General features: G+C 50.2%; 1 protein-coding gene across 2 annotated transcripts; it reads left to right on the top strand.

Annotated features, from left to right (window-relative positions):
* The first annotated feature begins 13 nt into the window (after positions 1-13).
* VPS51 (VPS51 subunit of GARP complex) lies at positions 14-16968 on the top strand. 2 transcript variants are annotated; one of them, XM_028118327.2, is made up of 10 exons: positions 16-331; positions 868-997; positions 12928-13074; positions 13154-13373; positions 13495-14212; positions 14612-14827; positions 15023-15241; positions 15672-15793; positions 15886-15973; positions 16579-16968. In XM_028118327.2, exons 1-10 carry the CDS (start codon positions 107-109, stop codon positions 16837-16839), a joined length of 2346 nt encoding a protein of 781 aa, XP_027974128.1. In that variant the 5' UTR covers positions 16-106; the 3' UTR covers positions 16840-16968. The 2 variants fall into 2 exon arrangements, with proteins under 2 accessions (XP_087873902.1, XP_027974128.1); XM_088017776.1 differs by lacking the exons at positions 15672-15793; positions 15886-15973 and having other exon boundaries at positions 14-331.
* The last annotated feature ends 48 nt before the right edge of the window (positions 16969-17016 follow it).

Genomic DNA, 17016 nt, shown 5'->3' with positions numbered 1-17016 from the left:
TTTCAGCTGAAGGACTGCCTCGTTATAACAAGAACTTTATGGCTCCCGGAAGTGCCTCCTCCTGGTCCCCTTCCCAGCCTCACGCCCGTGGGCTGCAGTTGGAGCGATGGCGGCGGGAGCCGCTGGGCCTGGCCCGGGGTCTGGACCTGGGGACTCTCCGGAGGGGCCCGAGGCTGAGGCCCCGGAGCGTCGGCGGAAGGCGCACGGGATGCTGAAGCTTTACTACGGCCTGTCGGAGGGGGAGACGGCGGGGCGCCCCCCGGGGTCGGACCCCTTGGACCCGACGGATCTCAACGGGGCGCACTTCGACCCAGAGGTGTATCTGGACAAGGTGTGTGTGTGTGTGTGTGTGTGTGTGTGTGTGTGTGTGTGTGTGTGTGTGTGTGTGTGTGTGTGTGTTTTGGGGAACCAGGCCCCCGATACTTTGCACCCTCAGATCACGCCTTCGACTTTGTTGCGGGGGTGAGGGAAGCAGGGGTTCCTAAAAACAAGACGACCCTCGGGCAGGAAGCAGGGGCAGAGCTGGAGTCTAAGGGGGGCATGGGCGGACTTGCACTGGCCTGAGGAGGTGCGGGGTGTGAGGTGTCCTGGGCTGATGTTCTGATAGGCTCGGGGCAGGGGGCGTGGCCCAGGCGCTGACAGGCTCTGGACTGGGCCCTGGCTGACTCTGAGCATTTCCAAGGCCGACAAACCCCAAATAGGGTCGAATCCAGTAACTCCTGACCTATGCCACTGATAGGCTCCACGTCTAGGATTCCTGACAAGGGTGGGATGAGGGTTTTCTTGCACCGAAAGCCGACCAGGTAGGGGCAAGCCGAGGGCCATGAAAGCCCACGTCCTGAGCACTAACATCCCGATTTCCTCCAGCTGCGTAGAGAGTGCCCCCTGGCCCAGCTGATGGACAGTGAGACAGACATGGTGCGACAGATCCGGGCTCTGGACAGCGACATGCAGACCCTGGTCTATGAGAACTACAACAAGTTCATCTCAGCCACAGGTGATTCCCACTGGGACACACCCTTCACAGTCCCGCTTACCTGTTGTCCTGTGTTGGGGAAACCAGCAGGGGATTTAGGGGGAGGAGACCCAGATTCTAATCCTTCCCTGACATTAATCCGCTCTCAGCTCTCAGAGTTTTTGTGGTTGAATGACTATAGAGGTAATAGCTGCTCCCAGAGGGTTGTTCTGAGGATCAAAGGGGAGAAAAAAAACAAAAGGAACTGACATGGATTTATCTGAACCACTTAGAAACCCTGACACTAAAGATGTCTCAGGAAGGGTTCATTTCTCTCATTAGTGGTAGCTTTCTTCTCTTGCCCACGCCTGTCTTGAGGGTGGGCTTTTCTCTCTCTTTCTCTCTCTCCCTCCCTTCCTCTATCCCTTTCCCCCTTTTAAAAATTAAGCAAAGAAACAGAAAATTTATGACGTTAAGGAACACAAAGATCATGTAAAGGTTCCCCCCCCCTCCTGCCCCCTTTATTCTCTGTCCAGGACAGTGCTAGACAGTGTTCATCTATCATTCACACTAACTGCTGTCTTATGTTCGTGAAATGCACTACTCAGACTTTTGTGATAATTTTGGACCCGTGTATACTTAGTGCTAGAGGCAGATCTTCAGGGCCTACATGTGGTCCATGAGAATGTCGGGTGAACTCTTTTGAGGTTCATTTCAACATCTCTTACTCTTTTTTTTTTTAAGATTTTATTTATTTATTTCAGAGAGAGAATGAGAGATAGAAAGCACGAGAGGGAAGAGGGTCAGAGGGAGAAGCAGACTCCCTGCTGAGCAGGAAGCCCCGATGTGGGACTCGATCCCAGGACTCCAGGATCATGACCTGAGCCGAAGGCAGTCGCTTAACCAACTGAGCCACCCAGGCGCCCACATCTCTTACTCTTCTAGTGTCACAATGCTGGGTGCAGTCATTGTTCTTTTGTCTGATTTGAAGCAGGTCCAATGAGTAGGCACCTCTTTATTTGCTAATACCAGCATCAACCAGCAAGAAATCATAATTCTAGGGGCACCTGGGCGGCTCAGTCAGTTAACAGTCCGACTCTTGATTTTGGTTCAGATTGTGATCTCAGGGTTATGAGATGGAGATTGAGCCCGGTGTTGGGGCTCCATGCTCAGTGGGGAGTCTGCTTCTCTCTCCCCGTCTTTCCCTTTGCCCATCCCCCACCACGCTCTTTCTCTCTAAAATAAATAAATAAATCTTTAAAAAAAATCATCATAATTTCTGAGCTACGAAATTTCTCACAGGAATTTTGCAAGCGTTGCATTTTCCATTTGTTAGAGTTTGTACAGTTTTGACATTTAGCTCTTGCTTAATAAGGATGGCTTGTTATTTTATCTTTTTCCTGAGGGAGAAAATTATAAAGTGAGTGTTGGAATCAGGGATTCTAAATCTATACATACTGTAAAGTCTTATATCCATTCATGAAGTATTCATTGAATGCCTCTTTTTTTTTTTTTTTTTTTTGAGAAAAGCTGTTCTGCATATTGAGGATATAGCAATGGACCAGCTAGATCAAGCTTCTTCCTGCAGCCTGCATTCTAGGTGGGAGACAGACAAAAAATGAATACACAAAGGTGGTAGTAAGTGCTAGAAAAAGAAAACAGGGAGAAAAGGGTAATGTGTGTGTGGGTCTGCCTTTAGCTAGAGTAAGTATGAGAAGGCCCCTTGGAAGTGGTGACATTTGAGCAGGGCTTTGATGAGAACGAACCAGCCCTGGTGGGGGAGGAAGCAGCAGGGGTAGAGGCTCTGAAGAGAGGGCACATCGGGCCTATTCAGAGTACAGCAGGGAGTTTAAGGGGATTGAGGGAGGAAGAGAGTGGTAGGTGATAGGGTAGAGGGCTAGTGAGGGCCAGGTTTTGTAGGGACTTAAGAGTGGTTATGAGGATCCTGCTCTTCACTCTGACTGAGATGAAATGAGAGGAATGGGGTGGCCTGACTTTATTTTTTTTTAAGATTTTATTTATTTACTTGACAGAGAGAGACACAGCGAGAGAGGGAACACAAGCAGGGGGAGCGGGAGAGGGAGAAGCAGGCTTCCCGCGGAGCGGGGAGCCCGATGCGGGGCTCGATCCCAGGACCCTGGGATCATGCCCTGAGCCGAAGGCAGACACCCAACGACTGAGCCACCCAGGTGCCCCCTGACTTTTGTTTTAAAAGGACCTCTCTGTCCACTCTGTGGAGAATAGACTATAGGGAGGCAAGGGTGCCCGAGACCCCCATGAGGTAGCTGTTGCAGCAGTCCAGGCGAGATGCTGGTGGCATGGACCATGATGGCAGCAGTGGAAAAGGGGAAGGATTCGAGATTGTTTTTGAATTGCTTACTTGAAGGATCTGGAGTTCAGAGAAGGCGGGGACTCGAGGTACAGGGAATAAGAAGAGATCTCTGAGGGAAGATGTATACAGAGAGAAGAGAAGAGGTCTAAGGACTGAGCCCTGGGGCATCCTGACATTCGGAAGTATTGAAGAGAAGGAGGGTCTCATAAAGGAAGCAAACATTTGGGGAGGTTTGAGGGCAGTCAGGAGCATGGGTGTCTAAGCAGCCCCATGAAGAAAGCATTCCAAGAAATAGAATTGATAAGTTTGGGTGAAACATTAGTGTATGGAGTGCTTATGGATGGTGCCGAGAGAGGGAAAACGGTAGGAGCAAAGTCTTCCGGGAAAGGGGAGGGGATAGAACAGTGCATGGTTGAGGGGCTGGCCTTCGCCAAGAGCTCTTCTCCTATAGAAGGGAAAGCTGAGTGTGGGCAGAGCCAGTCAGGTGGGCAGATGCTGTGGAGTTTAGCCCTCCAGAGTGTATTACAGAATTTTGCCTTTATCCTTACTAAGCACTAAGCCAAGCAAGGAGTTCAGATATACGAGTGATGTGGCAGATTTGTGTTCTGAAAAGATCCCTCCAGCTGCTCTGGGAGGAATGGGTTGGAGAGGTGGCTGGAGGGAGGCCTTTTCACTAGTCCAAAGCAGAGATTTGGGGAGCTTATGTCAGGTTGGTAGCGGTGGAGATGGACAGTGATGGGCAAGCTGAGAAAAATTTGTGGCAATATTGACAGGACATGGTGTTGAGGAGCTTTGGGTGTAAAGAATGACCCCAAGGTTTCAGCTTGACCACTGGGTAGTGGGTGTGGTGTTCAAGAAACTGGAGAAGATCGGGTGTAGGAAGAGGGACATAATGAGCTAGGGTTTTGTTTTTTAAACTTTTTTTTGTTAAGATTTTATTTATTTATTTGACAGAGAGAGACACAGCGAGAGAGGGAACACAAGCAGGGGGAGTGGGAGAGGGAGAAGCAGGCTCCCTGTGGAGCAGGGAGCCCGATGCGGGGCTTGATCCCTGGACCCTGAGATCATGCCCTGAGCTGAAGGCAGACGCTTAACGACTGAGCCACCCGGGCGCCCCTAGGGTTTTGTTTTGTTTTGGTTTTATTATTACTTCTAAAGGGGAGCCAGGCATGAAAGGAACCTGGAAGATCCTGTGGGGCCAGATCATGAAGGCCCTTGTAGACCATGAGAAGCATTTTGGTCTTTACCATAAGAACTCTAGAGATCCGGGATGCCTGGGTGGCTCAGTCTTTGCAACAACCTGTGCAAAGGCCCTGAAAGCGCCCTGACCAAAGCAAGAGCAACGGGATGAAGGGGGCAGGACCCGACCGCATAGGATACACATGAAGGGTGGCAAGCTTCTTCTGAGTAAAGTACATATTTTAGGCTTTGTGGGCCCTCTGGTTTCTGTACTCGACTCTGCTATTGTACCTAAAAGCCACGGTGGACATCAGGTGAATGAATGCAGATGGCTGTATTCCAGTGAAGCTCATTTACACAAACAGGTGTGACATCCAGGTTGACAGCAGCAAAAGTGCATTTGAAAATCTCCCTTCCATAAAAGCAACTAAAAATAAACTGGCCAAAACAGTCAGAATCAACTTTTTTCAGAACTCTAGAAATTAACCAAAGGTTTGCAACAATCTGAGGAGCCCTGATTCAAGAAAAACAGCTGAATCTTGGTAAAAGTAGTGAATCTGGTGGGTTTTTTTTACCCCCTTAAATATTTATTTATTTGAGAGAGAGCAAGAAAGAGAGAGAATGAGCAGGAGGGGCAGAGGCAGAGGGAGAGAGAATCTCAAGCAGACTCTGCACCGAGCCCAACGTGGGGCTTGATCTCAGGACCCTGAGATCAAAAACTGAGTCTGACACTTAACCCACTGTGCCACCCAGGCGCCCTTCCTGTAGCATTTTAACTTACTCACAATTTCCTCTCCAGCTCGGTTGTAGCCTTGAAAAATAACCCATTATTTCTAGTACTGGAGGGACCAGAGCAGGGCTGAGCTCTTTCAAAGACTCATGCTGAAAGAATTGTCTACGTAATCTATCTGGTGTCCTGAAAGACTCCACTCCATAGACTTGTCTTTATTTGACCTGGCCTTGAAGTTAACCTGGTACTAAAAGCCTCTCACCAGGGGGTGTTTGTCCACGATTACAGGCAATTATTATGTCTGCCTGAAGTAATGGATAATACTTGGGGCAAACAATAGACTAACTCAAAAGCTTAAAAGGGGAAAAGCTGAGGAATGAGACATCCATATTGAAAATTGAAAGTCACGTTAAGTAAGGTGGTACACATGCTTTTAAGAAAGACCAGAGAATGCCCTAAGGTCTCTCCACTGGCTCACTTTCGGGCTCTGCACAAGCAGTAAGTGGGGGCTAAGGCAGAGTTGTAAACTGGCTGAGTGTCTAAGGTATGTCCCAAAACACACACACACACAGCCCCTCAGCAAAAACTAAAGAGATTTACTGCTTCCAGTTATTTAAAGAAATCTCTGTTCAGTCATTAGCTGACCACTAAGCTAACCAAGTAAAGATTTCAGTGGCTATACACAACAAAGGATACGAACTTTACAGAATAGGTTCAGAGACTAATTGGTAGAGGTTTAGTAACTCAGAAAATAACTAAACAAACAATAGCATTAAACAGCAACAACAACAAACTCTGGGCAGGAGAGAGAAGCTGACTTCTAGATTTACCACGTTATATTATTTAATATGTCTGTTGTTCAACAAAACTTTTTGAGACCGGCAAATAAAGGAGAAAATCTGGCCCATACACAGGGAAAAAAAAATCAATAGAAACTGTCTCTGAAGAAGCTCAGGCATTAAATTTACTACAGAAAGATTTCAATCTGCTATATTTTTTAAAAGATTTTATTTTATTTACTTATTTGCCAGAGAGAGAGAGCACGTGTGTGCACAAGCAGGGGGAGTGGGAGAGGGAGAAGCAGGCTTCCCGCTGAGCAAGGAGCCCGATGCAGAATTCGATGACCTGAGCCGAAGGCAGACGCTTAACTGACTAAACCACCCAGGTGCCCCTAAATCTGCTATTTTAAAAAATATTTTATTTATTTGTGAGAGCGTGCATGTGTGTGCACAAGCAAGGGGGAGGGGCAGAGGAAGAGGGAGAGACAGAATGTTAAGCATGCTTTGCAGCCCAGCACGGAGCCAGAAGCAGGGCTTGATCCCATGACCCCAAGATCATGTCCTGAGCTGAAATCAAGTGTGGGACGCTGAACTGACTGAGCCACCCAGCTGCCCTGGGGTGGTATAGTCTTGTGTGAGTGAGTCCTTAACCTGTAAGATCTGACACTAACTCCAGGTAAATAGAGTCACAATTAAGTTAAATTGTAGGACACCCAGGTGATGTTGCAGAATTGCTTGATGTGTGGAAAACCCACATATATGGTGTCAGATGTGAAGTAGTGTTGGAGTATTGAGAATGGAGGAAACACACAGGGGTGTCTTTTCTCCCTATGGACACCAAAAGCACAAATAACCAAAGGAAAAAAAATAGGCAAATTGGACTTCATCAGAATTAAAGTTTTGGGGGTACCTGGGTGGCTCAGTTGTTAAGCGTCTGCCTTCGGCTCAGGTCATGATCCCAGGGTCCTGGGATTGGGCTCCCTGATCAGCGGGAAGCCTGCTTCTCCCTCTCCCACTCCCCTTGCTTGTTTTCCCTTTCTCGCTGTGTCTCTCTGTCAAATAAATAAATAAAAATCTTAAAAAAAAAAAAAACGTTTTGTGGGGGTGCCCGTGTGGCTCAGTTGGTTGAGCATCTGACTCTTGATTTTGGCTCAGGTCATGATCTCATGGTCGTGAGATAGAGCCCCATATCAGGCTCCATGCTTAGCGTGGAGTCTGCTTGAGATTCTCTCTCTCTCCCTGCCCCTCCCCCTGCTTGTACACACACACTCTCTCAAAAACAATTAATAAAATCTTAAAAAAAAATTAAAGTTTTGTGTTTTAAAGGACACTATCGAGAAAGTAAAGGACAACTCACAGCATGGGAGAAGGTTTTTGTAAGTCATGTATCTAATAAGGGTCTAATGTCCAAAATACATGAAGAACTTTTACAACTTAGCACTAAAAAGGGGCGCCTGGGTGACTCAGTCATTAAGCGTCTGCCTTCGGCTCAGGTCCTGGTCCCAGGGTCCTGGGATCGAGCCCCGCATCGGGCTCCCTGCTCAGCGGGAAGCCTGCTTCTCCCTCTCCCACTCCCCCTGCATGTGTTCCCTCTCTTGCTGTGTCTCTCTCTGCCAAATAAAGAAATAAAATCTTAAAAAAAAAAACAAACTTAGCACTAAAAAGACAACCCTATTTAAAAATAGGCAAAGGATTTGAATAGACATTTCTCAAAGGAAGATATACAAATGACCAATGAGCACGTGTAAAGATGCTCAACATCATTAGTTATTGGGGAGATGCAAATCAAAACCACACTGAGGGATGCTTGGGTGGCTCAGTTGGTTAAGCGTCTGCCTTTGGCTCAGGTCATGATCCCAGGGCCCTGGGATTGAGTCCCGCTTCGGGCTCCTTGCTCAGCAGTGAGCCTGCTTCTTCCTCTGCCTGCCACTCCCCCTGCTTTTTTGTTCTCTCTCTCTCTGACAAATAAATAAATAAAATCTTAAAAACCAAAAAAAAAAAAAAAAAAAAAACCCACAGTGAGATACCACTGCACACCCACTGGGATTTCCAGAAAATGGAATATAACAAATGTTGGTGAAGATGTGGAGGATTTGGAACTCTCATACATTACTGGTGGGAATACAAAATGGTGCACCTGAAAGTAGTTTGGCCATTCCTCAAAGACCTAAGCACAGAGTTAGCATATGCCCCAGAAATTCTACTCGTGGGATATACTGAAGAGAACTGAAAACATGTTCACACAAAAACACGTACATGAATGTTCATAGCAGCATTATTCATAATAGCCAAAAAAAAGCAATCCAAATGGCCACCGGTTGGTAGATGGAGAAACAAATGTGGATTCATACAATGGAATAGGACTCAGCCATAAAAAAGTATGACATACTGATTCATGCTATAATGTGGAGAACCTTGAAAAGGTGCTAAATTAAAGAAGCCAGGCACAAAAGGCCACATTTTGTATAATTCCATTTATGTTAAATGTACAGAACAGGCAATGCATAGAAACAGAGAACAGGTTAGTGGTTGGCAGGGACTGAGGCATGGGAGAAGTAGGGAGTGACCACCAAGGGATATAGGGCTTCTCTTTGGGGTGATGAATGTTCTGAAACTAGATCGTGATATCAGTTACACAGTCTTTTTTTTTTAAGTTTTATCTTAGACTTTAGTTTTTTTAATTTAATTCAATTAATTGGGGGCACCTGGGTGGCTCAGTTGGTTAAGCGACTGCCTTCGGCTCAGGTCATGATCCTAGGGTCCTGCTCAATGGGGAGCCTGCTTCTCCCTCTCCCTCTGCCGCTCCCCCTGCTTGTTCTCTCTCTCTCTGTCAAATAAATAAATAAAATCCTTTAAAAAAATAAATTCAATTAATTAACATATAATGTATTATATGTTTCAGGGGTACAGGTCTGTGCTTCATCAGTCTTATATAATACCCAGTGCTCATTACATCGGTTATACAACCTCGTGAATGTACTAAAAATTCCAAAAACCACTGAATTTTTTTTAAAGATTTTATTTATTTGAGAGCAGAGTGAGAGAGAGCAAGAGCACATGAGTTGGGGGGGTGCAGAGAGAGAGGGAGAAGCAGACTCCGCTGAGCAGGGAGCCCAATGCAGGGCTCAATCCCAACCTGAGCTGGAGGCAGACGCTTAACCGACTGAGCCACCCAGGTGCCCTCAAAACCACTGAATTTTATGGTATGTCAGTTATAGCCCAGTTAACCTTAAACCTTAAACCTTAACCTTAAACAGGGATCAAGTCAGGCTTGGCCTCCAGGCTGTACTTTGCCAACCTTTAGCCTTGACATTTAGTTTATGTAATAATGCATTTATCTGTTTCAAAACTGGAAAGGTCTCAAAAGGTACAGTAAAAAGCCTCTTCTCATTCCTTTCCCCAGGCAATGACAAAGGAATCTTTAACAGTAAGCTTTATTGAGGATTCACAGATATACCAAAAAGTACACAGGTCACAGGTGGCCAACTCCATGAATTTCCCAAATGGAACACGTCTGTGTAGTCAGCACCCAGGCTGGCAAGGCTCCCTCCAGCCTCCTACCAGTTACCACCCACTCCTCTCCCAAGCTAGTATCTTGGTGTCCAAACAGTTACCATCTCGCTCTAATAAATAAATAAATAAATAAATAAATAAATAAATAAATAAATAAAATCTTTTAAAAAAAAGGTCATCTTTTGATTTTGCTCATGGTAGTTTTAGTGGATCAAACAGTTTTATTAATCTCCTCTTTGATGGCTTCTGAGTTTGAGGTATTGTAGAAAGAACTTTCCATCCCTAATATTATTTAAAAATTCTCCCTGATTTTCTTCACATACTTTTGGAATTACATTTTTTTAAGAGAGAATTTTTTTTTTTTTTTAGAATCTGTTCATTAGAGAGAGAGTATGAGCAGGGAAGAGGGTCAGAGGGAGAGGGAGAAGCAGACTCCCCGCTGAGCAGGGAGCCTGATTCAGGGCTCGACCCTAGGACCCCGGGATCATGACCTGAGCCCAAGGCAGATGCTTAACTGACTGAGCCACCCAGGCGCCCCCATATGGATAAATTCTGTTTTTGTAGCAAATTATTCATTTCATTCAAGTTTTTAATTTCTGTACATGGAATTGAGCAAAGTTTTATCGTGATTATTCTAATTTGTGTATTTGTGATTATTTTACCCCTTAATTTCTTATTTCCCCCCTTTTAAAAAATTAGCTAACATTTTGTAAATGTTTTTATCCTTTTTTTTTTTAAGTGATGCTGATCTTTGATTTATTAGTTCTCCCATTTAAAAAATGTATTAATCTTGGGGTGCCTGCGTGGCTCAGTTGGTTAAGCATCCAGCTCTTGGTTTTGGTTCAGTTCATGATTTCAAGGTTGTGAAATCAACCCCCACGATGGGCTCTGCACTTGGCATGGATCTGCTTGAGATTCTTTCCTGCACCTCTCCCTCCCCCACTCGCACACTCTAAAAATAAAATTAAATAAATAAATAAATTCCTTTAAAAATGTATTAATCTCTGCTTTTAGCTTTACTAATTCCTTAATTATGCTTTTTTGATTTGTATTTTTTCTAACTTCTTGAGTTGAATGTTTATTCTAATTTATTTATATAAAGATTTAAAACAGATTCCCTCTGAACATTGCTCTAGCTATATCCCATAGGTTTGATCTATAGTGTTTTCATTGTTATATGGGGCACTTTGTTTTCGATTTCCCTTTTGACCCAGTAGCTGATTAAAAATGAAGTTTTTTCTTCCCCAAATGATGGGATCTCTTTGCTTTGTAGTTTTGTTATTAATTTCCAGTGTAATTGCATTGTGATAAAAAAATGCTGTCTGTACAATTTCAGTTTCTTGTCTTTGTAAATTTATTGAAATTTGCTTTAAGACCTAATATGTGGTAAGGTTGTAGTGTTTTCTATGGAATCTGAAAAGAATTCAATATAAACCAAATAGGTCACCCATATTAGTTCTTTAGATCTTCTGTAGCTTCCCTTTGCTTTTTGCCACTTGATCTGTCATGGATTGATGGAAGTGAATTAAAGTCTCCTATGACAGATGTTTCTGCTTCATCCTTGCTTTCCTTCATGAATATATTTTTAAAGTAATCTCTACACGCAACATGGGGCTCAAAGATTCATGACTCTGAGATCAAGAGTCACGTGCTCTACTGATTGATCCAGCCAGGCAGCCCTCCTTTATGAATATTGATGATAAGTTCAGGAGTAGAGTTAGGGAAATCATTTGGGAAATGTTGGTCATAGTTGGACAAGAGATGATGGTGGCTTGGAAACAAAATGTTGGAGGCAGAACTTACAGGACTTGCTGATGGACTAACTGTGGGGAAAGATAAGAATAAAAAGGAAAGATAAAAATAAAAAATTACTCTGAAAATGGCCAGGAGCCAAGATGGAAAAATTTAATGAGGGAGCAGTTTTGGGGAATTCTGTTTTGGACACGTCATACTTGAATAGCCTATTTGCCATCCCGATCAAGGTGTCAAGTGGGTTGTTAGGCTGGGCTTCAGTCAGTACTGGAGACGGTAATGTCCAAGTCACCACAGCCATGGGACTGGATGAGTGCCCTCAGGGAGGGGGAGAGCAAAAGGCATGGATCTATCCCTGTACTCTGCAGATTTGTAGGGAGTTGGCATTTGCTTGTATTTTCTTCGTGAAGTATGAAGCCGAGTCACCAACTGAGAGTTGGGGGCATGTATTGGAGTTTTAAGGACTATGGAGAAAATGTTATTTTAGAAAATGGGAAAGCAACGGGTTTGGAAGGATGGAGGAACTTGAAGTCATAAATATAAAGGGAGGCCAGTTGGCATGATTTTGTGGCTCAGCTTTAGCTGTTCGGGTGCACGGGGTGGGTGGCTTGTTGGGCTTAACCTGCCATAAGGTTTCACTAGCAAGTAATAGAAGGAGGGGGCAAGAGAGGCAAGGGGGCTTGTAAATGCCTGATGACCGATGACCCTGGTGGCAGGTTAGAGATGATGGGGAATGAGTAAGGAATTGCAGCTGTGAGAGGTGTTAAAAGTAGTGACACTGTGCTAGGGTCACTGGGTCTGTAGTTCCTGGAGGCCAAAGGACTGTTAGGGTGGGTAGACAGGGGGAATGATCAGAAGGTGGCGAGGCTTGAAGCTGAGGGCAAGGAGAGGGTGGCAAAGATGGGGCAGAGGGAAGGGTGGGTGGAACTGGGGAGGTTGTGAATGGAGAATCAAGAAGGTCTGAAGCCTCGTCCAAATGGATGTTCTTGTCCACAAGGAGGTGACAGTGATCAGCAACTGAGAGGTGTGGCACAGAGGACAGTAGGGATGGCAACAAGAGAGGTGTAGTTTGATGGCATGGTCTTCAAAGAAGCTGGGGTCTTAAAGGGGAGAAGAGTAGAAACTATCTAAAAGTGTCAAGGGGCCAGCCTCTGAGGTACTGGGTGTGAAAAGAACTGTCTCCTTAGGCAGGTTTCCCTTAAGACAAAAGGGAAAGGACCCTTCAGAGAGGGTTGGCTGTGGTCCAGAAGGTGGAGTGAAAGGGCTTGGGAGGTCTAGGAAGGACATAAGGGTGTCTCCTCTGTGCCAGGCAGTGCACTGGATACAGAGGATGCCCCTCGGAAGAAGCAGACAGGTTCCTGCCAAGTGCTCTGTGCCCTCCTTTGGCATCTTCTGAGTGCAGGGACTGTGGCTCATAGGCCTCTCCCCACCGTAGCAGGGCACACAAGGGGTGCTCAGAAAACGTGGCTTTCCCTCCCATTTACTGTGGCAGCCCCTTCTGCACTGAATCATCAATGTGACCCTTGAGGAGCTGGCTCAGGAGCATTTGGGAAGGAGGCCTGTGCCTGTGCACGTGCCTGTGTGTGTTGAGGGGTAGGGAGGGAGCATTTGGACCCTGCCGCAAGTTGAGTGCTGCCCCTGTGCCAAGTCATCTCCTTTGCCCTCTCCCGCTCCCTTGTCCTCCCAGACACCATCCGGAAGATGAAGAACGACTTCCGGAAGATGGAGGACGAGATGGACCGGCTGGCCACCAACATGGCGGTGATCACGGACTTCAGCGCGCGCATCAGCGCCACCCTGCAGGACCGCCACGAGCGCATCACCAAGCTAGCAGGTGGGCCGGGTCCTGGAGCCGGTGCCGGAGCGGGCCACCGGGGGCCCTGGGGCTCACACCGCCTGTCCCCGTCCCCCAGGCGTTCACGCGCTGCTGCGGAAGCTGCAGTTCCTCTTCGAGCTGCCCTCGTGCCTCACCAAGTGCGTGGAGCTGGGCGCCTACGGGCAGGCGGTGCGCTACCAGGGCCGCGCGCGGGCCGTGCTGCAGCAGTACCAGCACCTGCCCTCGTTTCGCGCCATCCAGGACGACTGCCAGGTCATCACGGCTCGCCTGGCTCAGCAGCTGCGGCAGCGCTTCAGGTGAGGCCCGGAGGCCCTCACCCACCCCGCCGGGGTCCTGGGCCGGCCAGTCGCGGTGCGCGCCCCACCCCACCCCCGAATTCTGTCAGCCTGTCCTTCACCGCCACCTCCCACCTCCCAGGGAGGGCGGCTCGGGCGCCCCCGAGCAGGCCGAGTGCGTGGAGCTGCTGCTGGCCCTGGGCGAGCCGGCGGAGGAGCTGTGTGCCGAGTTCCTGGAGCACGCCCGAGGGCGGCTGGAGGCCGAGCTGCGGAGCCTGGAGGCCGAGCTAGGGCCTTCCCCTCCCGCTCCCGACGTCTTAGAGTTCACCGATCATGGAGGAAGTGGCTTCGTGGGTGGCCTCTGCCAGGTGGCCTCTGCCTACCAGGAGCTGTTTGCCGCCCAGGGCCCGGCGGGTGCCGAGAAGCTGGCGGCCTTTGCCCGGGAGCTGGGTGGCCGCTACTTTGCGCTAGTGGAGCGGCGGCTGGCACAGGAGCAGGGCAGCGGCGACAACTCGCTGCTGGTGCGGGCGCTGGACCGCTTCCATCGGCGCCTGCGGGCGCCTGGGGCCCTGCTGGCCGCGGCGGGGCTGGCCGAGGCTGCCACGGAGATCGTGGAGCGGGTGGCCCGGGAGCGCCTGGGCCACCACCTGCAGGGCCTGCGGGCCGCCTTCCTGGGTTGCCTGACTGACGTGCGGCAGGCTTTGGCTGCACCTCGCCTGGCTGGAAAGGAAGGCCCGGGCCTGGCCGAGTTGCTGGCCAACGTGGCCAGCTCCATCCTGAGCCACATCAAGGCCTCTCTGGCAGCTGTGCACCTCTTCACGGCCAAGGAGGTGTCATTCTCCAACAAGCCCTACTTCCGGGTATGGCCTGCCTTTGGGCATCCCCCTCCTTCCCCCCCCCCCCCCGCCTTATTCTGGGCATTCTTTTATTTATCCTAGAGTTTGACAGCTATCAGGGCACACAGTCCTTGCCCAGGCACTCTGGATGTGGTTTCAGGCTGTCACGAGGAAGGCTGGCACAGCCTGGAGGGGAGGGGAAGGCTGGGAGGGCATCTGCCAGCAGGGTCCCCAGCGCTGGTTTTGTCCCTTTGCACTCCACACCCACCCCCCCACCAGGGGAGCTGCTCTTGGGTCCCGGACTGCAGGATGGCGCTGTCCCTTGGAGAGGGGCCAGGGCATTTAGGGTCCCAGAAGAGGGTCACTAGCAGCCCCTGCCTGGAAGAGGGACCTGCTGTGTATCTGGGGCCCTCCTCCTCACAGGGCGAGTTCTGCAGTCAGGGTGTTCGCGAGGGCCTCATCGTGGGCTTCATCCGCTCCATGTGCCAGACGGCTCAGAGCTTCTGTGACAGCCCTGGGGAGAAGGGGGGCGCCACACCGCCTGCTCTGCTCCTGCTTCTCTCCCGCCTCTGCTTGGACTATGAGACAGCCACCATCTCCTACATCCTCACCCTCACCGATGAACAGTTTCTCGTGCAGGTGAACCACTAGCTCACAGCAGGGGCGGGGATGGTGGTCCCCCATGGACAGTGCTGTCGTGGTCAGACCCAGGCCAGCTGCCTAGGCCTAGCCCACCTTCCCCTGGCCCAGCCTGTGCCCCGCTACTGCTTGGCAGGGGCCCCTGAGCTGCCCCCGGCCCTCACTGTCTCTCTGTCCTCTGCGCCCCTGGCTCAGGACCAGTCTCCAGTGACACCCGTGAGCGCACTGTGTGCAGAGGCCAGGGAGACGGCACGGCGGTTACTGACCCACTATGTGAAGGTGCAGGGCCTAGTCATATCACAGATGCTGCGCAAGAGTGTGGAGACACGGGACTGGCTCAGTACCCTGGAGCCCCGGAACGTGCGTGCTGTCATGAAGCGGGTGGTGGAGGACACGACGGCGATCGACGTGCAGGTGCGCCCCCCCGGGCTGGCCAGGGGGTCCTCATGCCTGCTGTGGGCGTGGGGGCGGTAACCCTGGGAGGATCAAGACATCAGGGCCTGCGTCTGTGGCCTCGTTCCTCCTCAGCCCTGACTCGGGGCGTCATTGCCCCCATTTCACCTATGAGGAGACTCGGGTCTAGTCACCCAGGAAACCAGGGCGGGCAGGGCTGCCACTGCAGATTGGGCCTCAGTACCAGGTCTTGTGTCCTGCCTTTGCCCCACGCCCCCACTTCTATGAGTAGTGACCAGGCGCCAACCAGATACTAGGTCCCCACTACCCTGTGATTCTCGTAATAAATGAGTTTGTAATTTAGGGTGTCCTGGGCCCTCACCCTGGGCACCTGGTGGGCTGGAGGTTCCCCTTGCTCTGGCCTCCTTGCAGTGCCTCCTTCCACCACTAGGTGGGGCTTCTGTACGAAGAGGGTGTCCGCAAGGCCCAGAGCAGCGACTCCAGCAAAAGAACCTTCTCTGTGTACAGCAGCTCTCGTCAGCCGGGCCGCTATGCACCCAGCTATACACCCAGGTCTGGCTGGCCAGGGTAACCCCAGGGGGAATGGACAAAGGAGGGTGGGGGCACAGGGTGGGCTCTGATTGCTTGTCTCCTCCACCATCCAGCGCCCCAATGGACACTAATCTCTTGAGCAACATCCAGAAACTGTTCTCTGAACGTATTGATGTGTTCAGCCCTGTGGAGTTCAACAAGGTCTGAAGTCCCCAGTGACCCCACCTTCCAGGGGCCCTTGGGAAGGGAAGCAGTCACACACTGAGTCAGGGAGCCTAAGACTCTGTGGGCTGTTCCTAGGAGGGAATGGTCATCCAGAGCCCCACCATCACCATATTCCATGGCCCTCTGCCCCGACCTTGGTGCACTCCCAGCCTGGGTCTGGATGCACATCTAGAATGCCTCTTTGGCTCTTGTCCTTGTCACAGGAGTCTGGGTCCTCCCCAGGGATTCCTGTCCACACCACAGTCTCTGCCCCAACCCAGCCCACATTCTAGGACCTGGTGTTCTTTTGCCTCTAACTCAGCAAGTCTCTCCCCTCCCCGTGTCAGGGCTGACTCCCAGCTCTGCTTCTGATGTCATTGGGCCTTCCCTGTCTGTTCTCCAGATGATGGTGCCAACACCGTGTCTGTCGCTCCCTCTTACAGGGGTCCTGGGACTTTTACACCCCATCGCAGCTCCTGGCCTCTTACTGTCTCTCTGGCCTCTGCACAGAATGTGGGTGCCCTCGGGGACCCAGCGCCCCTTCCAGCACCCCTTCCAGCACCTGCTGTCCCAGGGCTGCATTCCTGTACCCTTGCCCGCAGGTATCGGTGCTGACTGGCATCATCAAGATCAGCCTGAAGACGCTGCTCGAGTGCGTGCGGCTGCGCACCTTTGGGCGCTTTGGCCTGCAGCAGGTGCAGGTGGACTGTCACTTCCTGCAGCTCTACCTGTGGCGCTTCGTGGCCGATGAGGAGCTTGTGCACCTGCTTTTGGATGAAGTGGTGGCTTCGGCTGCTCTGCGCTGCCCGGACCCAGTGCCCATGGAACCCAGTGTCGTTGAGGTCATCTGCGAGCGTGGCTAGGCGGGGCCGCTGCCATGCATGGGCTAGTGCAGTCGCCCTACCCCCCGCCCCAGTCCCCTGGTGTCCCTGCGTCCGCTGGCCCTTCCCCTCGGGCCTCAAGATCCGCCAATAAAGACGTGTTGTCTCCTCCTCCCTCTTGCTTGCGGGGGCGGGGCTGGCTGGGGATGGAGTTGTGAG

Source organism: Eumetopias jubatus, unplaced genomic scaffold, assembly GCF_037043125.1.
Source record: "Eumetopias jubatus isolate StellerSeaLion01/CBP00866 unplaced genomic scaffold, mEumJub1_p1.0 scaffold_13, whole genome shotgun sequence".
In the NCBI taxonomy this organism is placed as follows: Eukaryota; Metazoa; Chordata; class Mammalia; order Carnivora; family Otariidae; genus Eumetopias; species Eumetopias jubatus.
The sequence above is the reverse complement of the archived record's forward strand: the minus strand, read 5'-3'. Positions and strand labels throughout refer to the sequence as shown.